Source organism: Bombus pascuorum, chromosome 8 (genome assembly GCF_905332965.1).
Source record: "Bombus pascuorum chromosome 8, iyBomPasc1.1, whole genome shotgun sequence".
NCBI lineage: Eukaryota > Metazoa > Arthropoda > Insecta > Hymenoptera > Apidae > Bombus > Bombus pascuorum.
In genome coordinates, this window is record NC_083495.1 from 8,421,170 (window position 1) to 8,444,291 (window position 23,122).

At 34.3% G+C, this 23,122-nt stretch overlaps 3 protein-coding genes across 3 annotated transcripts in view; 2 read left to right on the forward strand and 1 right to left on the reverse strand.

The window, feature by feature from the left end:
- The first annotated feature begins 5,020 nt into the window (after positions 1–5,020).
- Positions 5,021–10,615, forward strand: LOC132910025 (procyclic form-specific polypeptide B1-alpha). Its single transcript, XM_060965382.1, has 3 exons — positions 5,021–5,258; positions 5,793–6,056; positions 6,630–10,615. The coding sequence occupies exons 1-3, from the start codon at positions 5,244–5,246 to the stop codon at positions 7,059–7,061; spliced, it is 711 nt and encodes a 236-aa protein (XP_060821365.1). The 5' UTR covers positions 5,021–5,243; the 3' UTR covers positions 7,062–10,615.
- Positions 10,380–22,808, reverse strand: LOC132910020 (endothelial zinc finger protein induced by tumor necrosis factor alpha-like). Its single transcript, XM_060965378.1, has 6 exons — positions 22,405–22,808; positions 21,273–21,428; positions 15,125–15,366; positions 14,683–14,972; positions 14,304–14,595; positions 10,380–13,592 (listed from the first exon to the last, which is right to left on the reverse strand). The coding sequence occupies exons 1-6, from the start codon at positions 22,543–22,545 to the stop codon at positions 13,313–13,315; spliced, it is 1,401 nt and encodes a 466-aa protein (XP_060821361.1). The 5' UTR covers positions 22,546–22,808; the 3' UTR covers positions 10,380–13,312.
- The window catches only part of LOC132910002 (mucin-2-like), a 708,972-nt gene continuing 697,614 nt past the window's right edge, over positions 11,765–23,122 (forward strand). Inside the window, exon 1 of the mRNA XM_060965343.1 lies at positions 11,765–11,774. The gene's annotated coding sequence lies outside the window, so the exon portion shown is untranslated. The remainder of the gene's footprint in view (positions 11,775–23,122) is intronic.

Here is a 23,122-nt window from a genome sequence, read left to right on the forward strand (position 1 = left end):
TACATCAATTTCAGTTTCAAGCATGTTCGTAATTAATATACTAACAGTTGTATCTCGTTTAAACGGCAATGAAGTGTTATTGCATCCATTATACAAAAGTCGACTGATTGCAACATCATTTTGCAATACTCAGTTGAGAAAGATGGTACTTATATATATTTATAAATTTGATTTCGTAATATTTATATAGTTAGAATTAGAGCACAGATGTCTCGACGTTTATTTGAAAGTATAGATAAAAGTATGCAAAATTTATACGACAGGCTAAAATATATAGAATATCCGAACTAATGTACTTGGTGCAGTTAATTGCTATTTAATAGGGATTTATGTAATCTCTATCTAAGACCATAATTTGCATATGCTTCGCGATCTAGATATAACATTTGATAGAAACATATAAATACAGGAATTAACTAATATTAACTTCGAAATATAATGAAGTTTTTATAACAGATTCATAACCATTTTATCATAAAACAATCTCTGTTCCCTTACACGTAGGTTGGAAGAATGCATTACGTAAAAACATAAAAACCTTCAGCACAATGCACTTGTAACAAACAATCCAGGAAGAAAAAATGAAATAAATTACATACTCCACGTATTTTCACCCTCAATTGCTTAATTTCACTGGAGATTGAGTAGAGATTAGTTGCTACCGAGAAAACTGAGAAGCCCAACGACCAAAAGCTTTCTATGCATGTAAGTCCTGAGAAGATTTTGCTTTATTAAGATAAGAACACTAAAAATCGGATATTAATATAAAAATTATAGATACACCGTTCAAACAAAAATCGTATAAAATATAAATGAGAGCTATTATATCTTAGGCGCAATAAATTTATTGCCAAACTGCTGTATTAATAAACTATCACAGTGAATGTCGCTACTTTCCCAAACTTTTCACCAGTTGTATAGAAACCACGAAAACAGTCTATATAGCATACTTTGCTCAACGTTTAAAGGGCAACCTTCTACAGTCCTCATTGATCGTTTTAGTAAATACAAGTCGCAGATATTTCTTTAAAAATAAACGTATATAATATTAAACGCAAGTAGCACGTTGAACGTTGGAAACTTATGGAACAGTGTTACTGAAAAATCACTTTTTCCTAAAACGTGATAAACATGTTTTAAAATTTTATTCGACGTCTCCGTTTGATTATCTTCTGTGTGCCATAGAGTTTGAAAAAATCGACGATACGGAGATCCAAGGAACAAGTGGAGCTACAAAGCAGAATGATCGAGTTGGAAGATAGACTGATCTTGCGAAGTTAATTAATCATGCATGCCTTGTTCCACAACGTACCAAAAAATGCAGCACGAACCATCAGCGAGGAAAGTTCTTCGATGATATTCGAAAGGCTTGACGAGAAAAAAGGATACATTCTGCGGAAATGGGCGGAGAAAGTCCATCGTAAGTAAGAACAACGTTTCCACGGAACTGCTCAAAAATAGAAGGTTGTTCGATGCTCACTGCTGGATATTAAAACAATTGGCGATTCTTTTCATTCCACGTGCATGATGAAATTACATTTTTACTTGATCGAAGTGGAGTTATGCAATGGAACATCGCCATTAGCAGGTTTCTTAATTAAAAAGAAATAATTAAAGCACAAGATTTTGTTTGAAATAACGAGAATTTCAGTGGAGTTATTATTTTCCTATTTTGAAAATAATTAAAGAGAAGTAACTTTAGCTTATGTAAAGACTAGTTAAATCATTTCTCGAAATTGTTTTTTATCTTAGTCAGTACTTTCGAATAGGATAATGGATTTAATTTAAAGAAAATTTTTATAATTTTCAATTTTCGTATTATGTATATATTTGAGTAAATAATAACTTGTCAAATATTTTATTTAAATGATTTTTAGACTTTGAGCATCACGCTTCGTATAATTGCGTCGATCAAATCGAACAAAATCTCATTCGATGATGTTGTAAAAGTTGACTGGCTGACTCACCAAGATGTATAGTAATATGGAAATGAAAGAAAGGAGAGTAATGACGCGGCAACCGAAGGAACGTTAATTCTGATAATTGCAGAAATCAGAAGTTATTACTGTGAAACGTTGGCATTGGCTCGTAGCGAAACGATAGAATTAACGATAGAATAAAAATGATATCGATCACACGTTGCAACAGTTTTATAAATTAACAAATATGTATACAAAATAGATAACTTCTGGGAGGATAATTTGTTCCTGTAGTTTCTCTCTTTGTCTCCTTTTTGTTTGATGCGAGGTAAATGCTCTTAAAGATTGCCTATAAGGAAATGGAAAGTGGCTCGTTTGGACACTGCATTAAACACGCGCTTCCTTAGAAGCGAATGCTCATAGGACAAAGAAGGAATGGTTTCTGTAAACATATTTAACGATTTATAATATTATATATATTATTATTATTATATATATTAGTTTAATATAATAACGTTATAATATATTATTATATTATAATATATAATATTATATATATAATATACACATGACATAATATATTATATACATTAAATATATAGCATAATAATATTATTATATATATATAATATTAATATAATAATATTATATATATTATTATTATATATTTAATAAATTTGTAAATATTTCGTGTATTATCTTCTAAATGAAATGTGAAAAATCGTGTTTTTTTAATTCAAATTTCTTTATTGTACAGTTTAGTATCTTTATCTTTCGTGATATATTTAAGGTACACTAGATATGTGGCAATATTGAATATCTTGGCAATCAATTGATCATAAATACCAGAAAAAGTAACAGGATACTGTGTTATGTGCTATATAATAGTAAGAAAGCTAATTAATAGTACAAGGAGCTAAGCAATTTTTCTTTCGTTTTTCACGTTATAAATTTAAAATTATTTCAATATCACGAGTATGCAGGTGTTTTCAGTTAATGCTTGCGAAACGTTTCGCCAGCAATTATGCTAAATTTGCCGATTACATACTAGATTTGGGGATCCCGAGATTCTTATAAATTCATGAAATGAATGTTGAAAATTGAAAAACATTTTATTTCCCTGCTACGGTTCTTAAAAAGTTGAATATTAAAATATCAGAATTAGAATAATTTTATATATTTTAATACCACTATCTATATCTAATCTTCTTTAATCAATATTGAAATTTTAGAACTAAAAACTAATTTCAATTTAAAAATTATTCCACTGAGTGATGATCTAATTTCATTTCATATTGTACAAGAAAAACGACTAATCGTTTTCTTTTGCGTGTATAGAAAGTATATGTAAAAATGCATATGAAATGATGAAATATTATTACGAAAAACGTAATCGAACACGAGATCTGTAAGATGAAAATTAGTGGAGCTACTTTTCATCTTAAGAAAGATACATAACATGGCGAATTATCTAACGAGATTGAAAAACATAATAACTATACATTATGATATTCTAAAATTGAAAGTATATTACCTTCTATTCTCTCTCATTCCTTCGCTTCTTTTTAAAACTCTCCCCTTTTGTTAAAATCATATCTATATATATCTCCGTCTTTTATATTCAAATAAATAATGAACAAAATTCGTTGAAATCTTTTCTTTATGATATTCAAACAAACATAAATATAAAGCAAGAAATTTATAGAAGGCTATCGTAAAAATACATTTCGTTATATCCAGAGAAACGTTTGTGAAGCGTATGTCGAATTTAGGAACAAAATGTAGTGATAGAATGACCTCAGATTGATTGTGAAATACTGATTAGTTAATCGTAATGCGGAATTGCAATAAACATTCTTTATAAATCGAGTTTTCGTAACCCAGTTTGACTACTATTTCGTTATAACGAAGAAACTGACTTTGTGAGATGTTGTAAGAGTATGCTAACATTAATAAGAAGGTTTTATATTCTCAAGAAACAATTGTCATATTTCAATTCTCTGATTTATAGAAATGCATAAAACATTATATCCAGGTTCCAAAGCAAACGTGAGAAATGTAAGTCGATTACTTATAATTCAGTAGAAATATGTTGACTATTTGTTCTGCTATAGTGAAAGTAAAGAAAGTTGCAATTTATTTCTTCTATTGTTTTGAAATTAATATAGATACATATATAATAAGTAACAGTATATATGTATACGTATAACTCATGTATAATCTAAATATATATACTTCCTTGATAATCCATCTTACGTTATTGACTCTTATTTAGATAAATATAATGAAAGATTTCTATCGATGTACGTATATCGCGTTAATTAATTTTCTATTATAAGTTCGATTTAAAATGTTATTTTATAATTGTTTTGTATTTTCGACACTAGCACAAAGCGGCAGAATCGCAAACCTTTTGTACAAGTTACTTGCTGCTGATAAGATAATATACAAGTCGATAAGTAAGAGTTCTGGTATAATCGGAACTGCACTACCTACAGTCGCAAACAATAGAACATCTGTGCTTACTTATATTTCGTCAGTGCCTGTGCTTTTATCGTCTACGCCTATCCCATCTCTGGACACACGACTGTCGTCCTAGCAATATACATGAACAATGATAATTAGTGTATCTATCTTTTATCAACCGGGCTAATGATCTTGCAGTTTCCATTTCCAAATCTGTTTTAAATTCTTAGAATTTTATATTCTACATTACTAATTGGTTACATTACAAAAATTTTATCATTGAAACAAATAAAAATTGCAAATGGACAAAAATTTATTTATAAAACGAAAGACAAAATACAATGTAGTAACTGATTATGGTAAATTAAACATCAATGAAAATAAGCGATTCCTTCACCAAAGTACATTATCCAATACAACGGAAGCAGTGTTCAAAATTTTTGCTTTTTAAACATTGTTGCATTTAAAGCTACGCTCAAGCTTAAAATAATTATAATTTTAATGGACATCCACAGGACATCCGATTTTTCTACAACAAGATTCTCAATTCAATTTTCACTCAAATCTACGATCTATAACCACAATTATTTATTACACATCGAATATTATAGTGTAACAGTGAAAATGCTGATTCAAGAAATGTCAGAGTGAGTTAGAAAGAGGAAAGCCGAGTGGCGGTGGAAAGGCGTGGTAGAAGATCAGAGTGCAATCTGCATTATTCTGTAGCTGAGGCGCGCGGGCGGCCATCAAGGACTCTTCAGGTCAACGTGATCCAATCTGCCGTATAAAACGCCCCTCTCGACGGTCCTTCGAGCACTGTTGTACTTCTCGTCGCCCCGTTGTCGTTATTTCTCCATTATGTATGCGATATTCGTAAGTACTCGCTTTCAAGTTTACTTCGAAACTTTTCACCACGCATTGTCAAAATCCAACAAAATCCATTACTTCTTCGTCGCATCTGTGGTGTACTTGTAATACCACTCGTTTCATCGTTCTTACTTTTTTAACTCGCCCCGCTTTTGTAGCAGTTCATTTATATCTCTTCGGGCGTTAATTCGAAGAAAATACAAAGAATAGGTAATTTTCTTTGGGAGATACTTATTTGTTCTACAGAACGTTGTATTAAATGATTTCCATATGAACATTTTGTTTTATTAAATATTTAAAAACTATTATTTAAGTTTCTATAATTATTTCCTATCTTAAAGTATTGCTAACTATTTGATATTAGACATCTTGCTACCATGTAGCAAATATAATGTATTTAGTATAATTTAAAAAATAAAATAAAGTATCGAATACAAAGTTTCACAAATTAATCGAGCTTCATAATTCATTGTAACAATAATTACATATCTTGTTCTTCTTTATTTTGTCGTTTCTAAAGTCATGAACTTAAATTTCCAGACGTTACTATGCTATACGGTTGCATTGGTCTCGTGTCAATCGACGAATAGACAATACCAGTCACCTCAACAGGCAGCAATTTTGAGTGATGCAAGATATCTGGCTGGAGATGGAACTTTTGGCGCCGCTTATTCACAAGAGGATGGCGTGGAATTCAAAGAGGAAAGCGACGTTTACGGGAATCGCCGTGGGTCTTACTCCTACGTCGATCCTACGGGTCAAAGACGCACAGTGACATATACGGCTGGGAAAAATGGCTTTCAGGTACGTTAGAATGTGGCAGAAAATCCTAGTTCTTTTTCGATTTAACACATGTTCCTTTTATTACATATGAAAAATAGAATATCAATATTGACAAGAGCTAAGCTATTACAGTAATATGGAAATTTACATAAATTTCGAAGTTAGTAAGATAGAAATTTGTAACCAAATATTGTATAAGAAATTTTTTAATTGATTGATAGTTATTAATAATAAAATTGTACCTTTCTATATTTTTCGTAAATCTATTCACTACTCCGCTACTACAATTCATCGTCTACCCTCCGTACATTTAGGAACTCTTACATACTTGTTTACAAAGATGTGATAATTTATTGAAGCACAATTAAAACAAAATATCTTCTAACAATAGTACACAATTTGAATAACTTTTCTCACGATGATCTACTTTATTAATAACTATTTGAATATCACACTCATATAGCAAAACTCCCTCGTTACTAGCGAAATGATTAGTTTATGACATTAAATAGTAAATAGTAAACGTTACTTTGATATTTACTATTTAATATTTAAATATTTTTCCGATTCACTTTTCCTCTTTTATTTGAACAGGCTACAGGCGACGGCATTCCCGTTCCACCCCCGCAAGTTCCACCTCAGCCAGAGTACGTACCTCTACCGCAATACAACCCACCCGATTATCAACCACCGCGATACAACCCATCCTTGCAATCGTATCAACGTCAGAGTCAACCAGTTTATGAAGCACAACCAGCGCCTCAGCCCCAACCTCAACCTCAACCTCACCTTCCACCTCAACCAGTGTATCAATCTCAACCACAATACCAACCTAGACCTCAACCACCACCTGAAATTCAATCCATTCCTTCCTACAACCCACCGCCACAGTATCAACCTCCGGCTAGACCATTACCACAGTACAACGCTATAACGACGCCACCACCTCGAAGGTTTTACCCACCTGGAAAGTTGAACTTCAATAGGACTCCAGATGGCTACTCTTACACTTTTAATAAAAGTTAAGAAAAAGGTAACTAGGAATGGGAGTAACTTCTAATTTGTAATTTGTCACTCGTAAAATTTGGCCAATAATATGGAAGAATAGAGTAATATACAAGAAGGCGCAAGTTGTCATTTTATATGGCAAATTTAGAAAGATAAAGATCTTTCATCTGATGAAATTCGTTCATATTAAAATTTTAAGGAAAATCTTTTTTAACGATCTATTTTAAACTCGAGAGAGAATTTATTAATTGATTATTATGTGTTAGTTTGTATACATCTATCATTTTGTCGATTTTCTTTGAGGTGTATGGTTAATATTTAAAACTTACTGGGTTCAGAAATAGAATGTACTTATAAATTAGGATAAAATTGAATATCGTGTAAATTGAACTTAAAGAGGAAAGGAAAAATGGAAAGAATAATTAGAATAATTCTATTAATTTGTGAATAAGTCTCTGGAATCCTATTATAGAAATTATATGACGCAAGAGATTTCTGTGTATTATAATATAGATTTTCGCTGTGTATTGTGTAATATATTGTGTACTTTTTGTAATTTATTAGAGTAGAACTAACCTTAGAATATTTGCTAATTTGCTCATATATCATTTATTCTAAATTTAGAGAGCTACATTTTCAGGAATTTCCACGTTTTATTTTGTATATCGTAGTTTAATAGTTAACATAATGTTTTTCAATGATAGCTTATCTAAAATCTATTAAACCAAGCGTATCAAAAAATTTTCGAAAAATTCTAAGAAATCTACTATCCGTAAATATCATAGGCGGAAATTAACAAACAATAAATTAAATGCGCGAGCATGCATTTATAATTAGGAGATTGTAGGTAGCCAGAGCCTTGTCCATGATCTTACTACAAGGTACCTCGCGTGAAACAAGTTGAACTTCCTCTGAAACACTGCATACAATCTATATAAATTCTTGAGGAAACGAATACAATATTTATTTTGCCAATTAGGGAGGATTCCTTCGTCCACTTACATTATCGCTAATTATGGGTATAGTGTCAGGCAAATATTCGCGATCGAATAGATTAGATTAGTTGGAAAGTTCTATCGACTTCTTTCACTTAAAGTTTCTTTTAGTTCGATAATTTATATCTGCAAATATTCTATTAGCCAGAATAAAAATTTCCAATTACAAGGAAGCATTCCATTTTCCTCATAACATTCGCAAAGTGTACCATGAAATGGAGAAAGTATGCTTCGTGTATCGATGTGTCATTTCATTATGGCTCCTAGAAGAACTCCTAAAAAAGCGAAGAAATTATAAATTCTATACCTTAGAGGGAAAAATGTAGATGATAAGTTTAAGTAGCGTTTCAGCAGCGTAAGGCGAAGAGTACCAATTAAAATTTCTCACTGAAGTGTTGGAATGAATTTAAATGGAGAGAAAGGAGAAGCATTAAATAAGAAATGTCGATAGGAATTTCCGACAGATCGGACGGTTCGCGTGAAATTAGCAGTGGCGTCATGTAAACTATTCAGCATTTTACAAACTACATTCAATCGAATTTTCTTAATCGCTTCGATTGGACGACGCCCTGCGTTTCGCATAGCAATTCCCTTTGCAAATGCGAGCACTATCCCGCGCACTTTGGGGTCACGTTACTTTCATTGAACAACCTTTGACGTATCCCATGCTATTGCAACGATCTATGAGGGATCCCACGATCCATGAGGGAGGATACGTGATCTTTTAGGCGTGATTCATACCTTATTGTAAATATAGGTTGAACGTGTAAGGCATCGCCTCTTGAAACAGGTTTCAGTAAGTTACAATAATTTCAATTATCCTTCATATCCTACCATATTGTATTATATCTATTTCTGTAATTGGAATAGAAGACTAAGATAGGATAGAAGTGATCGAACTAATTTCTACATCGAATAAACTGAAATAAAAATGTATATGATCTCATTTCCTCGTTATAATGTCTTATTTGTATTGTTCTTGTATTACTATATTTTTCGTCTCTGGTATTATCTCCAGCTCGTTATAATTAAAATATTGTAATAAATAAAATATACTGAAATAATATGTGCGAAATTCTAATAAAAGACGGCAGTAGTTGAACAAATGAACAATTAAGACAATTAAATATCGGATAAATATTATTAAACAATAATTAATAATTTAAAATTCAATCGAAATATTATAGTTGCGTATCACGTAAATGAAAGCTTATAAGCAAAATAAGTATAAGCACATAAAATAGTGTGCATTTCGAATGGAACATACCTAAGTACATGTACAAATGGAAACAAAACTTAGAAATACTTATTCCAAAAAACATATTTAGACCCTAACCGTTCAAATTTATCTCATGAAATTTGTACAATATTAGTCTCTTAATAGTCATCTCCCGAAACACCATACTCCTGCTGTCTCATCTATACGTCATCGAATGCAACTGGCACGTCATGTCAACTACGCCCAGTTCGGAACGGAAGGAGAGTTAGGCAAAGACAAAGAAAACTTAGACAAAGGGACAATTATCTTATTATGCTGGCTCGCGAATAATTCCCGTGTAGTTGGAACGAAAATAAAAATGTAGTTGAACAGGGCGTCCGTTTATCAGTATTCGTAATACGGGTGCGGCAAGGCAAACCGGCTGTATCGAAGCAGGAACTCGATATCCTTAGTAGTGGACCGAAAGAAACGCATACCGTAACGTTTCGTGTCACGTCGATGTCCTTTAAGAAAGTCGATCACGGAGTTAATTTATGGCCAAACGGGTGCAGTTCACACTGGATGCAGCATGCGAGTACCGGTTATATACTTGTCGAGCCACTTGAATGCCCTGCATCCGTGTTACATTTGGTCACTTTATCCATTTTTTTCTTTTTGCATTCATAAGTTGATAGATAGAATTATAAGCTTTTAAACTTTTAGTATGTTTCAATGTAGAGAAATTAGTCGCTCGTATACTGAATTTTTATTTAAACTCGTAGGTATTTTTATGGAGACAATTTGTATAAGAAATTTGCCTTATTCTCTGAATATCGTAATAAGTGATTTACTTCGAAAATGTTTGTATACCATGCGCGTCTTGTAAATTTTCTATAAATACATAAACATTCCCAATCTAGTTATCAAATAGCTTATTTATAACAAATATCAATTTCTGAAGCTCAATTAATTTAATGAAACGAAAAAAATATTGTTGAATATTTATAATATGAATAATGTTTTTAAAATTCTTACGCTATACAAAATAAACAAGATAGGAAAACTACTATGCCATGTATTACACGTTTCTCCAATATTAATTCAAAATCATTCGAATATATTTCAGTAATGCGAAAGGCAATGTTTTACTTTTTTAGTTGTCTTTTATTTATAAAGGTATATTGGTTATACATTTTGTTTCATGATTATGGCAGTAATATACTGACTCTGATTAGCTGCGCGTGACATCAACAGTATAAAAGTAATCTAGAAACAGCTGCTAGAGGCAGTGGCATCAATCATTCACTCCTCACAACATAAAGAGATAGAAAATAATAGTAATAAAAGAGGAAATTAAAAAAAAAAAAAATATAAAAGAACGAGAAGAACAACTCTCATCTTATCTATATTAAACTTATACTTATTTAAAAATTCATATGCCAGTGTGCCTCCTTAACACGTTTCAATTTCAAATAATCAAAACAAAATCGGATAAATCCCAGAGAAAAGGCACTATACGTCTATTAAATATAATATCCCACTCTCGATCGTACAAAGTACCACGATTATAAATCATTACGCTTTACATCGCATAAACGTTTCTTTTTGCAATTCTCCTCGAAACAAGAAAAAGAAAAACTTTAGAAGGAACGCTGAATTGCGTTAGATCCTCGATAGACATATTATTGCAATCTCTACAAATTTACATTTTCATCGACGGCGTGCAAATGGCAGGCATAATTTTTCGAACTACGTCATGCTGATTCCTGGTACTCTTCGTTCGTAAAAATCAAGACCGTAAATTAGTTTTCATATTTGCACCTTCATATCAGTCGTTGTTACACTCCGTTTAATCGCTCCTTTTAATCCCTTTAATCACCTTCTTTTAATTCTTCGATTTTTTATCACTGATTCATTGTAACATCAGACACAATAGACGGACATGGGAAAAGTGGAAATCCGCTTACACGAATCGTTCGTCTTTGTATCAAATTTTCAACGACGATAAAAATCAGCGCTTGCGTGCCAGTTAAGAGTAAACCATAGAGCGAGTAACTTTCTTGCTCATCGTTCCAACTATTCTAAATTCATACAAACTATGTAAAAGATGTTTCTCGTTAACTGCATTAGAAGAAAGGCCGGCATTTTTGTCTTATTTTTCTCCATTTCCTTTACATCGTTACTAATTAAGCCGCTATAAACGATTATTGTTTATGCATATTTATCGCGCGAATGTCAGCGAACGCTTTCTATCAAAATTACTCGCAAAACCTCCTTTTCTGTCTTTTCATTCATATTTTGTCTTCATTTTTCGTCTTTGTCCTTCATTTTCTTCGTAACAATCGCAACTATTGTCGATACGATTAACACTATATTGCACTAGTTAGAATTATACAAAATATATACCTAACGGTAGGTATAGCTTTTTTTCTTTTTCTTTCTTTTTGAAGTATACCATTTTAGGCACCGTTATCCTGGAAGTAATTTGGATCGAAAATAAGCCGGAAATGAGTCGTACGTGAGGCAGGAGGCACGGCAGTTTTAGCAACATTATGTTCTCGCGCTGACTATATAATGTTCTATTCTAAAGACGAGAGGAAGAAAGCGCTGTAGAAGCGAATCCTATGAAGTTATTGGAGGAGACAGTTTGTTCACAATGCATGTCTCTCGCGGGCACTCGACGAACTAATATTGTGAAACGATATTGTTGCTAATTTTTACATTGAATAATAAAAAAAGTGCATACGAGGTTTGATTAAAATTGAATTGGAAATCGATAAAACGCAATAAAAGAATGTTAAAAGATTAAAAGGCATTGGATACTCAAGCTTATAAGTACACGTACTTATAAGTACACTTTTGTTCTTTCATGTTCTCATTAACTGTAATAAAGCAGAAATCTGTCATATATGTAATGTAAACCCTTCCCTGGTTAAGTACATATTCATACTTCAGGTACCAAGGATAATCGTAACAATAAACAAGTTTTTAAGCAAACAGTAAAAAAAATCTTGATCTAGAATAGATTATAAAATATAAACATCTGCGGATGTTTTGTCGTATTCGGTATTTTTGTGTGTCAACACTTACGCTACACAACAATAAAAACTACACGTTTGGTATTATAAATCGATAATGTGGCTAATAATATATCGCCTTTGGAAGATCATTGAGTTTCATTTAAAAAAGAATAAAAATAATCATATAATTAGAATAATCTTAACAGATAGTCGAATAAATGATCTTTAAACTAGACAAAAACTTTCTATTTAAAAGGAATTTCTTAATCAAAACTAATACGTAACATAACATACGTAACATAACATACGTCACGGTTTGAAGCGCCGAAACATATAATTAGAAAAAGAATTACTTCGAAACAATAAAATCTCCATATTGTGAAACATATAAAACAAGTCGTTGATCGTAAAATGTGTAAAAAGAACTATAATAGCATTGAGAACAAACCTGTACATTACATGGCAGATACTGCTAATGGCTAAAGATAGCGGGAAGCTAGCTATGTAGGAACGTATACTATTAAGTAATCATACTTAAATATTGGCGCAATAGTATAATCTCTTACCATATAAATCAGTATCGCGTCAATACCTAAATACCTGACGAATATAACGTATGTCCCAATTTATTATATATAATATTCGGGATACACAGTAGTACTCCTATGTTAATTCAAGATCTTTAATTGCAGTGATATGTGCAATGCAAAAAATATTGTTCTCTGTTATTTCCTGAAAGCAATGCACTTTATGTTTATTAACTTGTAATCAACTATCGGACGAACGAATTATGCGATATTCAAAGAATTCGTTCAACAATTTTTAAAAGCTGTATTTAGTTTTCTTTGCAGCGTGAAACAAGCGATAAACTGTGTGTATCTGTTAATATTTATAGAGAAATATACTACTGTGTATCTCTCGATATAAATCAGTACATATTCATTACAATCACAATACGCATGACATTCTAGGTAGAAGTTCTGGTCAAAATGGAGTAGAGAACTTGTACTATGGTAAGACACGAATTGATGGCGCATAATGACAGGAAGGATAATTCTAGCTGCATAATCCTGAAGGATCGACCAGTCCACGCGCGATCAATTCGGCCGTTGCAGGATCGCTTCCTTGTTTACCACTCGAATGCTGAGATGGCGTTTGCTGCGCGTGAGGTTCGAAATGGGAACGTACGTGGAACATAAATTCAGCCTTATCTGTAAAATCTGTACGGCACATAAGACAGAAATGCCTCTCAGATGCGTACGCCTGCGGAGGAGCTGTAGATCCCGGGAAATACGGTGCTGCATGTTGTGGCGGAGCCGATGCTTCCAAGTGAGAACTGTAACAGAAGATGTTCAATTACACAACAATAAATTATCAAACAATTAGTATCAATGTCATAAAGAATGATATTAATAGAGGTTTTATTATATTCACAATTATTATTATTATGTATCGTTTTCATATATGCGTATCTCTGTAACTATATAATAGCGACAAACGTATATACTTCTACTATTAAATTATAATCAAATGAATGAATAGTTAGATAAATATTTTTGTCGTATCATCATATGCCCACAAAATCAAGTGTACATTTATAAATTATATTATAAGCTAATATTAATACTTTAAAACTCAATCGTAATTTGCAAATTGTTTTTTCTTAGTAACTTATAAGTTACTGAAAATTTTAATGATGTATGTATTTTAAGATAAATATGTTCATTACTAACAGTTAGAAATATTTCCTTTCTATTTTCTTTTCAGTTGTTTGCAACATTTTCCCCAACATATCGAGAATTAAATATTGCTAAATAATATAATTATGTTACTTATATATTCCATGAATTTCTATATTGAAACTATTATAATAATTGCGTACAAAAATTTTTCGAAATTTCTCATACGCTAATGAATATTGTATTTAATAAAAGTATCTTCTATTAATAAATATTATTTCTCTTATCTTCTTTCCAAATGAAAATATTATTTTAGAATAAAATTTTAAATATTTACTACTACAGATGTAAATATAAACAGAAATTACCGAGCATGCTGCATCCACTCCTCTCTTGTGGCTAATGCTCGACCGCATAATTCACACGCCCAACTAACTGGTTCTTCTTTCAACTTGTGTATAGTATCCTGCCGAGATTGTTGTTGCTGCTGCGGTTGTTGTGCCTGTTGCTGTTGTTGCTGAGCTTGTTGCTGTTGCTGCTGTTGTTGCTGCTGTTGATCCGAATTCGGAGCTGTAGGTGTAGAAAGTGGCGCCACTCCCGGTCTGTGTCTCAACTTGTTCATGTGAATAACTAGTTTATCTCTGCGGGCAAATGCTTTACCTAGAAGCAAAAGCCGTAACATCAGTTAAACTCAAACAAATACATGAATTATCGTACAATGCAAAGCAACAGTTTAGACACACTTACCACAAACTTCGCAGGAATACGGCTTCTCCCCTGTATGAATACGCATGTGAATAACGAGTTTGTCTTTACGAGCAAGACCTTTGCCACAAACGGTACAGGCGAAAGCCTTTGTCGCCGGTTCACCTGTATTTGTGGCCTTTGATGCAAATCCCGGACGAGATGTTACATTGTTTGTAGTTCTTAATGGCTGATTTACTGTAGGGGCCCTACTCCCAAACTGCTGATCCATTGTACCAGGAAACGGAGGCATTACACCACCAGGACGCATTGCTGCTGAGTAATCTGGAGACCTATTTCGAATTTTTCAATCAATATTTTAACATTTCTATTCTGACAGATAATAATTACTATGCTTTTTATTATAAAAAAAAATCATTCCAACGAATAGCATAACAATCTCATTTCTTGTAAAATTTGACACTAGCATAAAAAGAAAACTTACCATGTTCCGATAGAACGGAGTACGCGTACACCGTCGTCATAACCCAAACCATCGTCGGGTAAGGTAAAGGTTGGATTAGGTGTCTGAGGTGTCGCAGGTGGACCAGGGCCAGCAAGCCTCGCTTGGGCAGCTTGTTGTGCCATGTGTTGCTGCACTGCAGCATGAGCCACAGCATGCGCTTCCACATACGCCGATCGCTGTTGTTGCTGGCTACCATTAGACATCTTGTCCTTATCAGCGCCCTATTAATTGTTTTTTTATTGTTGCATTATGTTTTATACCAGCATAAGTCGTTTTTGAGAAGGATAAGCGCCTTCTTAAGTTTCGATCAAATTTTTTCTTTGATTAGTCATTGAAACCGAGCATTAGATGTTAATTCGTAGATGATAAGAGATTAACTGACCTTAGCAATTTTTACTTTTGTGTTAATTTGAAAAATGTTCACTATCAGGTATTCTACATATTAGTAGCTCTTAACAGGCATATGTATATAATTTAACTATTTTTTTCAACAATTAACAGTATAACCTACAATAGTAACTTCTTAAATTTATAAAATTTTTATTTTTTAAATATTTCTACGACTTGCAGATCCCGTTATGGTGGCCACGTGATAAAAGGATCATTAACTATCATACCAGCTACAAGATAAGATATATAAAGCTTCTTGTTAAAAACTTAAAGCGATTAAAAAGAACTGATGCAAAGAGATCGATTTATTTCAAATTTCGAACTGGACTTTCTCAGAAATGTTACTATCAAGAATTATCAATTTAGTTGAGCAACATGAGGATCATGCTTCCAGAGATATCTTGGTTGTATAAAAATACCAGATTAATTAGGTTAATAAACTCGATTCGTATTAAAACAAAATATTAAAATAAAATATAAGATTATGTAAAATCATAAAAAATGAGATTGTAGTTAAATTCATCATAAACGCTGGAGAAACTACGTAAATGGAGAAAATGGACAAATGTATTACGATTTTCAATAACTGATACTTGTCACAATGTTTGGCATAATGGTCATTGTATTAGTAAAATATATTTGCAAAATACAATTATCGACACAATGCGTTTATTTGATTGTAAAATTGAAGGAAATCTGTAGGAATGAACAGCATTTTGCGACATTTCTATCAATTCGAGCACAAAAGCGTAACAGCTTCGAAACCGATATGGGAAAACGATTAATCACGGGAACTGAGCTGAGCGGAGCATGCACGAAGCCGCACTCGGTGCCAAATATCTATTAACGATAATCGATATTTACCAGAAACTGAGTTTCAAATAATTCTTCAGCTAAATGGAACGTATTCGATTCCTTGTGAACTGATGTGAAACGTAATTAACGCTTTCCAGAAATGAAAACTTCGGAGGAATATTTTTCAAGTAAAAAAAAGAAAAAAATGATGGAAAAATTAGTCATGCAATTTTCTATAAAAGGACACTAATTGTTTATGATAATTGATGAAATTCTCCTAATAACGAAGCATTAAGTTTTTCAAAAGCAAAAATTTTTTAAGGAGAATTTTACAGACAAAGTTCAAAAATATTCCTCGAACTGATAAGAAAATTCAAATTACATAAAAATGTTCAAAAATTATCCGAAATAATTATTGAGATCGATCTTGATCCAAAAATTGAAACATTTTGTAAAAGGAATTCTAAGGAAAAGTCGTAGATATTCAACAAGCTGATTAAAAAGTGAAAATCGTACAATAATCTCTAAAAGCCACTCGTAGGAATACAAAAACATTGAATATTTAGTATAAATTGCTGATGATTAAGAAATTGGATAAAAACCGGGGAAAACTCTAATATACTATAAAAAAAAGCTGCCGAGAAATCAAAATTTCGTCCACGTGACGTTGGTTCGGGACACGAAGGTATCGGAACAAGCTGGAGAGAATGGTCGTATCGCCGAGAAGCATCACAGAAGCCTGTATCCCCCAGAAACGACATCGAATACATAAAAGACAGGGACTTTCGAAGGAACCGAAAAGATCTGTTCGCGTAGCCTGCTCCGTCAAGGTCCTCCGGGAAAGAACGATGACCGAAACGAGAGAGACAGGAAACGAGAGTGAGGGAAGAACGACCGGGAAGACGAAAGAAGGGAAAGAAAGAAAGAAAAAGAGAGACGGAGAAAGAAGTTAGCTTACAGAAAGGCAGACACGAAGGTTCCCACAAAAGACGAGCAAACGCTATCGGGCCGATCTCCCGGCTCACGTACCTACACACACTTTGTTCCCCTGCAGAGGTCGAGGAAAACCGCACGGTCCCAATCGACTCACTGGGTCGGATGTCCTCGAGGAAAGATATCACTGACACCGTCACAAGGCGAGCAACTCAACGGCACATCACATCAGTGTCCATCACGCGTCGTCATGCCGCCCGTTCTGCTGGGAGTTTCCGAACTGGGTGAAAAAAATTGAGCGACCACGAGGCTCGTCGTCCAGACCGGAGGTGGCTGGTAGAGACCAGAACACGTTAGCCTTAGACTCCGATAACAAAGAATTTTTAACGCGACAATGACGATAAAAAGAACAACGGAAACTCTATGACCACGCGCGTTCCTTCTTTTCGCGACGCCACGAAAGAATCTCGCGTTTTACGGGGCAACCAGAGTGTGTCCCGCGGAGCTAGCCGCCGATTCCCGGCGCGGGAGGATGCAAGGACAAAGAGACGAAAAAACGTCTGGTCGAAGCAGAGGGGATAGCCCTCTAGCGAGAGAGAGGGAGGGAAGGAGAACAGAGGGTAAGAAGGAAAGAGAGCAACGACCAGTCGACTGGAGAAAGAACGAGCTATATTCAGAGGGAACGAGGGAAACGAAGACGACTAAAGAAAAAACCGGAGAGAAAGAGGGACAGAATGTGTATGTTTGTATGTGTGTGTGAGAGAGGGGGGGGGAGAGAAAGGGAGAGATGAGATAGCCGGTGACACACGGATGCAGCGCGGCGTAACGATATCGAGTGGAGGTCTCCACGGAATGCACCGTGGCGATGTGCTGTGGAGAGCAAGACCACACAGGGTGCACCGATCGGACAAAGACAAAACGAGGAGGAAGAGACGGAGGGAAATGGAACGGCGACACTCGGGTTATGGAGCCAAGTATGCGCGAACTTGGTATAAACGGTTCTATTCGATCGGTGAGACTAAGCGCGTCCCGGTGAGCAAGCGAAATTGGCGCGACTAGGTGCGGGAACAAGCACCGAGCGATACTGAACCGGTAGAAGGGAAAGAAGAATAGGTACGGGAGAAGCGATATGCGGACGAGACGGCGCGGTGCAACGATATCGAGTGGAGATCCCCGCGGAATGCATCGTGGCTGGCGCGACGACGAGAACACGCGCAAGAGAGAGAGACAAAGAGAGAGAAAGAAACAGAGCGAAAAAGAAGGGGAGATTCGGAGAGCGAGAACGAGAGAAAGAAAGAAGGGAAAGAGAAAGAGAAAGAGAAAGGCAGGGACGCCCTAGAGAGGCAAGTATGCGCGCGAAGAGACCTTCGTGTATACCTTGTGTCGTATACACAGACTACCGAGTCACTCGCTTGCCGGATACACACAATGACGGAAGAGAGTAGCGTAGCACCAGTCGACGGCGGCGTCGGCGGCGGCGCTCTGCAGTGCGTCGGCCCGCTGACCTTGACACTGACATTGACTAAGCGAGCGACTGAAAGAGAGTAGGAGAGGACAGAGTCAAATAGAAACAGACAGATAAGGAGACAGAGAGAGACTAGAAGGACTGACGTATCATTGGATGGCATATATGCGCGATTAGGCGAAACTAAACACGATACATAAACGCGAGCAGCCACCTAGTAGTATCCAAGTACCGTTCGCTTCCTCTGCTTTCTTTGCTCCCTAGCTCTCCTCGGTTGACCGCATCAACGATCAACCGGGTAACGAGACTTCGTCGGCCGTTTACGACGGGGTATTCCAGACCTCGAAACAGGTTTTCAGAGGTGTACAGGTCTGCTCCTCGTTGCACCTGTGCCCGGGACAAGGAGATCCAACGGGCCAACTAGCAAGGGAAGGGGATCGAACAATCTTGGATTGGGGAGCGACGAGACGCGTAGTGGAATAGAGACAGAGGGGAGCTGGTGAAAGAAGGACAGGGGAAGGGTAGAAAAGAAGACGAAGGTAAAGGAGAGAAGGGAACGGAGACGTTGTACCCGTGAACGGAAAAGAGTGAGAAAGAAGGAACTAGGCGAGACGTCGAAGAAAAGGAGAACTGACTTTCGCTTTCTGTGCGCGACGCAGCCTAGCCATGGAGAGTCGATCAATAGCGCCGCGACGGTTGCACACACGTATACACATACAGGCACACACATGCGTGCCTTTTACAAACCCTCTATCCCGACTGGTCGCGTGATCTGTCTCTCTTTTGCCCTATCTGTTCATCCGTGTCTGCTTATCTGTATATTATCCCCTCCAGCTGGATTCTCTGCACGAGGAGTCGCGTGTGTGAGGGTGGAATTATTGGGATCATGCTTCGTTCGGTAAGCAAGGGGTGCGAAGGAGGAACAGAGAGAGAATCAAGGACCTCGAGCTACCGATCAGCGACGCCCCTCGTTCCCTCTCCTTCCTTTTAGTCGGTTGCACGGTTTCGCATGGCCCTCTCTCACCCTCTTCATCTGCTGTGGTCTCTTCTCGCGCGCGCGTTCGTACGCTTATCGAGCATAGTACAGAGGCGAAATCGGCACGAAAGAAGGTGGAACGGAGAGACAACACTGGGCAGAGGTGGTAGAACGCGAGCGCGTGTCGCGTAAAGGGCTTTTTACGCCGCTCGAAATGTGGAACTCGTGTCGGCCACCCATTCGACGCATAAAGTCACTTTAACGCGTCATGTCGGAAATTGCCACCCGAGTTTACGAGCTTGTAAAGAGTCTCTGGTACTTCCTAGAATACGTACGACCCCCATCGTACGGGGATAGCCTGATTCCTTCTGGCTATTCGTGTCCGGCTCGTACAACGATAAATTTTCCAATGTTGCCCTGGAAAAAATTCTTGCTCTCTCTCCCTCTTTTCTCTTACTCGTTGCCTCCACGAGATACCGTGAGCTTTATGTCAGACCTTTAATCTACCTTTATTAAGCGCGCTGTCTCCTCCATTTGTAAGGCACTTGCTCCCAGTCGTAAACCACGTGCTCTCGCGAGGATATTAAACGCGCCTGATGTGTCTCATGAAATCAATTAAGAGCAAATAAACTGGTGCCCCATAAACAAGTATTCCTACGAGTTGCTCGTTTGTTGCTATATTTAGTGGTAACGTTATAAATATACTTTTAACCAGACTTCTTGTGTTTAAGTGAATATACAGACGTTCCATTCATGCGAGCAGAATATACATTTTTCTCTTTATAGATTAAAAAAGGGTCATATTATACATATAATTTAATCTGTTATTTCTAACTATATAGTTTAATGTCGTAGATAATAATAAGCATTGGTCGTTGAATGATGTGAAAATAATAATGGAATGTATAAATATTGTTTCGGTATTAAAGATATTGAAGAAACGTATTATAACACAGTAACATGTGTTTTAATTTATAACTTTTAAGAAATTGGTGAATGTTTGTTTTTGGAGAAATTAATTTTTGAGAACATTTTTGAGCCATGCACTATTATATGCATCCATAAATTTATGTATAAAATAAATTTAGATTCCTGTTGAACCTTTGTCAGTAAAACAAATAAAAGCATACATAGATTATTATCTATTCATTTTCTACGTAATATAAAAACCTTATATTTATTATTCATTTTATAAAATATCTAAATTATTATATAAAGATTTAAATAATTATGCTGCATATTTCTAAATATGTTTATAATATTTCCATAATAAATATTATATTCTAAATTTATATTTACTTAGCTTCTAACATTATAAATCAAAATAAAAATTTCGTAAGTAAAGAATTAACACCCATGTTTAGCTTAACTCGTTTATGCATATATTAAATAATCTGATTTATGTAAAATTAAAATTATTTCAACAAAATTAGAATTAAAGTTCGTTCATGCTTTTCTCACATTACATAACGAGAGAAATTTTATTTGTCGCTTTACATTCACGAATTACTTAAATTATTAATTGTTAATTAAATGAATTATAAATTAATTTAAATATTTAGACTTACCTGGTTTACCGATGCAGCGAGGTGCTTCAAACTGTCCGCGTAATTTTTTAACACTGTATCGGTCGTCATGCAGCTCACCCGAAACTCGTAAAACATATCCAATTTGTATACACATCTTTGACAAATATTTTTGGGCAATGCGTCCTCTTTCGTTATCTGTAATAATATTATTGGTTGAATATTTTGTTTTTAGAAAATATAACTTCCAATATATATATATAAACATTTTAGGTTATATATGTTTGAATTAGATATCTATACGCTTTATAATATTTTGTTACAAAAATATAAATATAAATGTAAATAAATAAATATATACACATATATATATTATATATATATATTATATATATACACATATATATATATTATATATATATATTATATATATACACATATATATATATTAACTGAAGTGAAATTCAGGAAATAAAATTACAACAGTATATTTCCATTTCTTTGACAAAATATTATAAAGCGTATGAGTACCTAATTTAAGCATATATAAGCTAACATGTATGACTTGTCATAATTAACATTTTTTAAATAAATAATAATTTTAAATTGTTGAAAGGTTTTCGGAGTTACTATATATTTCTCTTTTTTGTAAATAATCAACTTTTACTTCTTAATTGTATTAATTAATATTACAATTAAGAAATATTACAATAACTTAAAAAGTGACTTATATTGATTATTATATGTAAGAAAACCGAGTAATAAATATAAATGTTAAAATGTAAAATGATTAAATCGATACGTAGCCTAAGTTGTAGTTGTTGAAAATTTTTGTATTTGTAAACTAAAAAACAGAATTATTATGACAGACCACTTAAAAATTAGTTTGCGATTCTTCTTTCCAAAATAATCAATGAAATTTCGTATTATTTTGTGAACACTTTTGCTTCCTATTTCATTCAATATTTTTACGACATAAACTTCTAATTAGAACACTGATAAAGCACATTGTAGCAGGTTTCTACAGTTCCCTATTTCCAATATCCTATACGCACTTGTCCTAACACGATGTTGTAACATAATGTTTACCAAAGAGACAAATATTAGTTAAATTTAACAATAAAGACAGTAAATGTTAACTAATTCTACAAATACAACGAGAAATATGACTTACTACAGCAGGAATGCAGGAACGTATTTTAAAAAGTAATTGTCTCTGTTCGCCTTCCTTGTCGAAAATTTGAAGCTGGTGATTGCTCTTCAATGAACATAATCTACACAATTCAGTGAAACTGAAATCTTCGTTCATTGCCATTCTTACGATTCAAGATTAAACACAAACGCTGAACAATTGTTAGGTTATAATGTCTGTGAGGTGTATTTCCACGCACTTTTTCGAGACAACGAAGGTTAGCGAGAAAGTGGCACAGAATTATTATTTGTGAACGTATCAAGAAATGAAAGTTGCTTAAATTTTTAAATATTAAAAAACTAGAAGTTTCTAACAAAATTAAAGTAACGCCACCATTTCTTTCTTCTCGTTTCACTGTTGTTCAGCGTGCAGAATGCCAGACCCCACATTGCGCGACGCTTAACCATCTGGTGGGTGGAGGAGGTAACAACAAAGGGTTGCGTATGATGGTAAAACAGATAAATACAGCAACGAGAGCAGCAAAAGTTTTTAAATAAATTATTTGACTAAAATTTAAAAAATTTAAAAATGCGATTGTTTATTTTATATTTTTGTTACAAATTATATATAATGACTGAGAATTATGGAGTAATTCTATAGAGAGTACTCTGAAATGCAGAAAAAATATTTACAACTTAATATTATACATTTTTATTTGGTATTTAATACAAAATTAAATCTACTATAATGGTTCAATGAT

What these genes read in the sequence shown, in the direction of transcription:
- LOC132910025 (XM_060965382.1), top strand. An exon ending in CTGGGAAAAATGGCTTTCAG is followed by an intron (nt 6,057 to 6,629) that starts GTACGTTAGAAT and finishes TTATTTGAACAG; the next exon opens with GCTACAGGCGACGGCATTCC.
- LOC132910020 (XM_060965378.1), bottom strand. Translation starts at nt 22,545, where the DNA reads ATGGCAATGAACGAAGATTTCAGTTTCACTGAATTGTGTAGATTATGT. An exon ending in GTTCCTGCATTCCTGCTGTA is followed by an intron (nt 21,429 to 22,404) that starts GTAAGTCATATT and finishes ATATTATTACAG; the next exon opens with ATAACGAAAGAGGACGCATT. An exon ending in GAGTGGATGCAGCATGCTCG is followed by an intron (nt 13,593 to 14,303) that starts GTAATTTCTGTT and finishes CTTCTGTTACAG; the next exon opens with TTCTCACTTGGAAGCATCGG.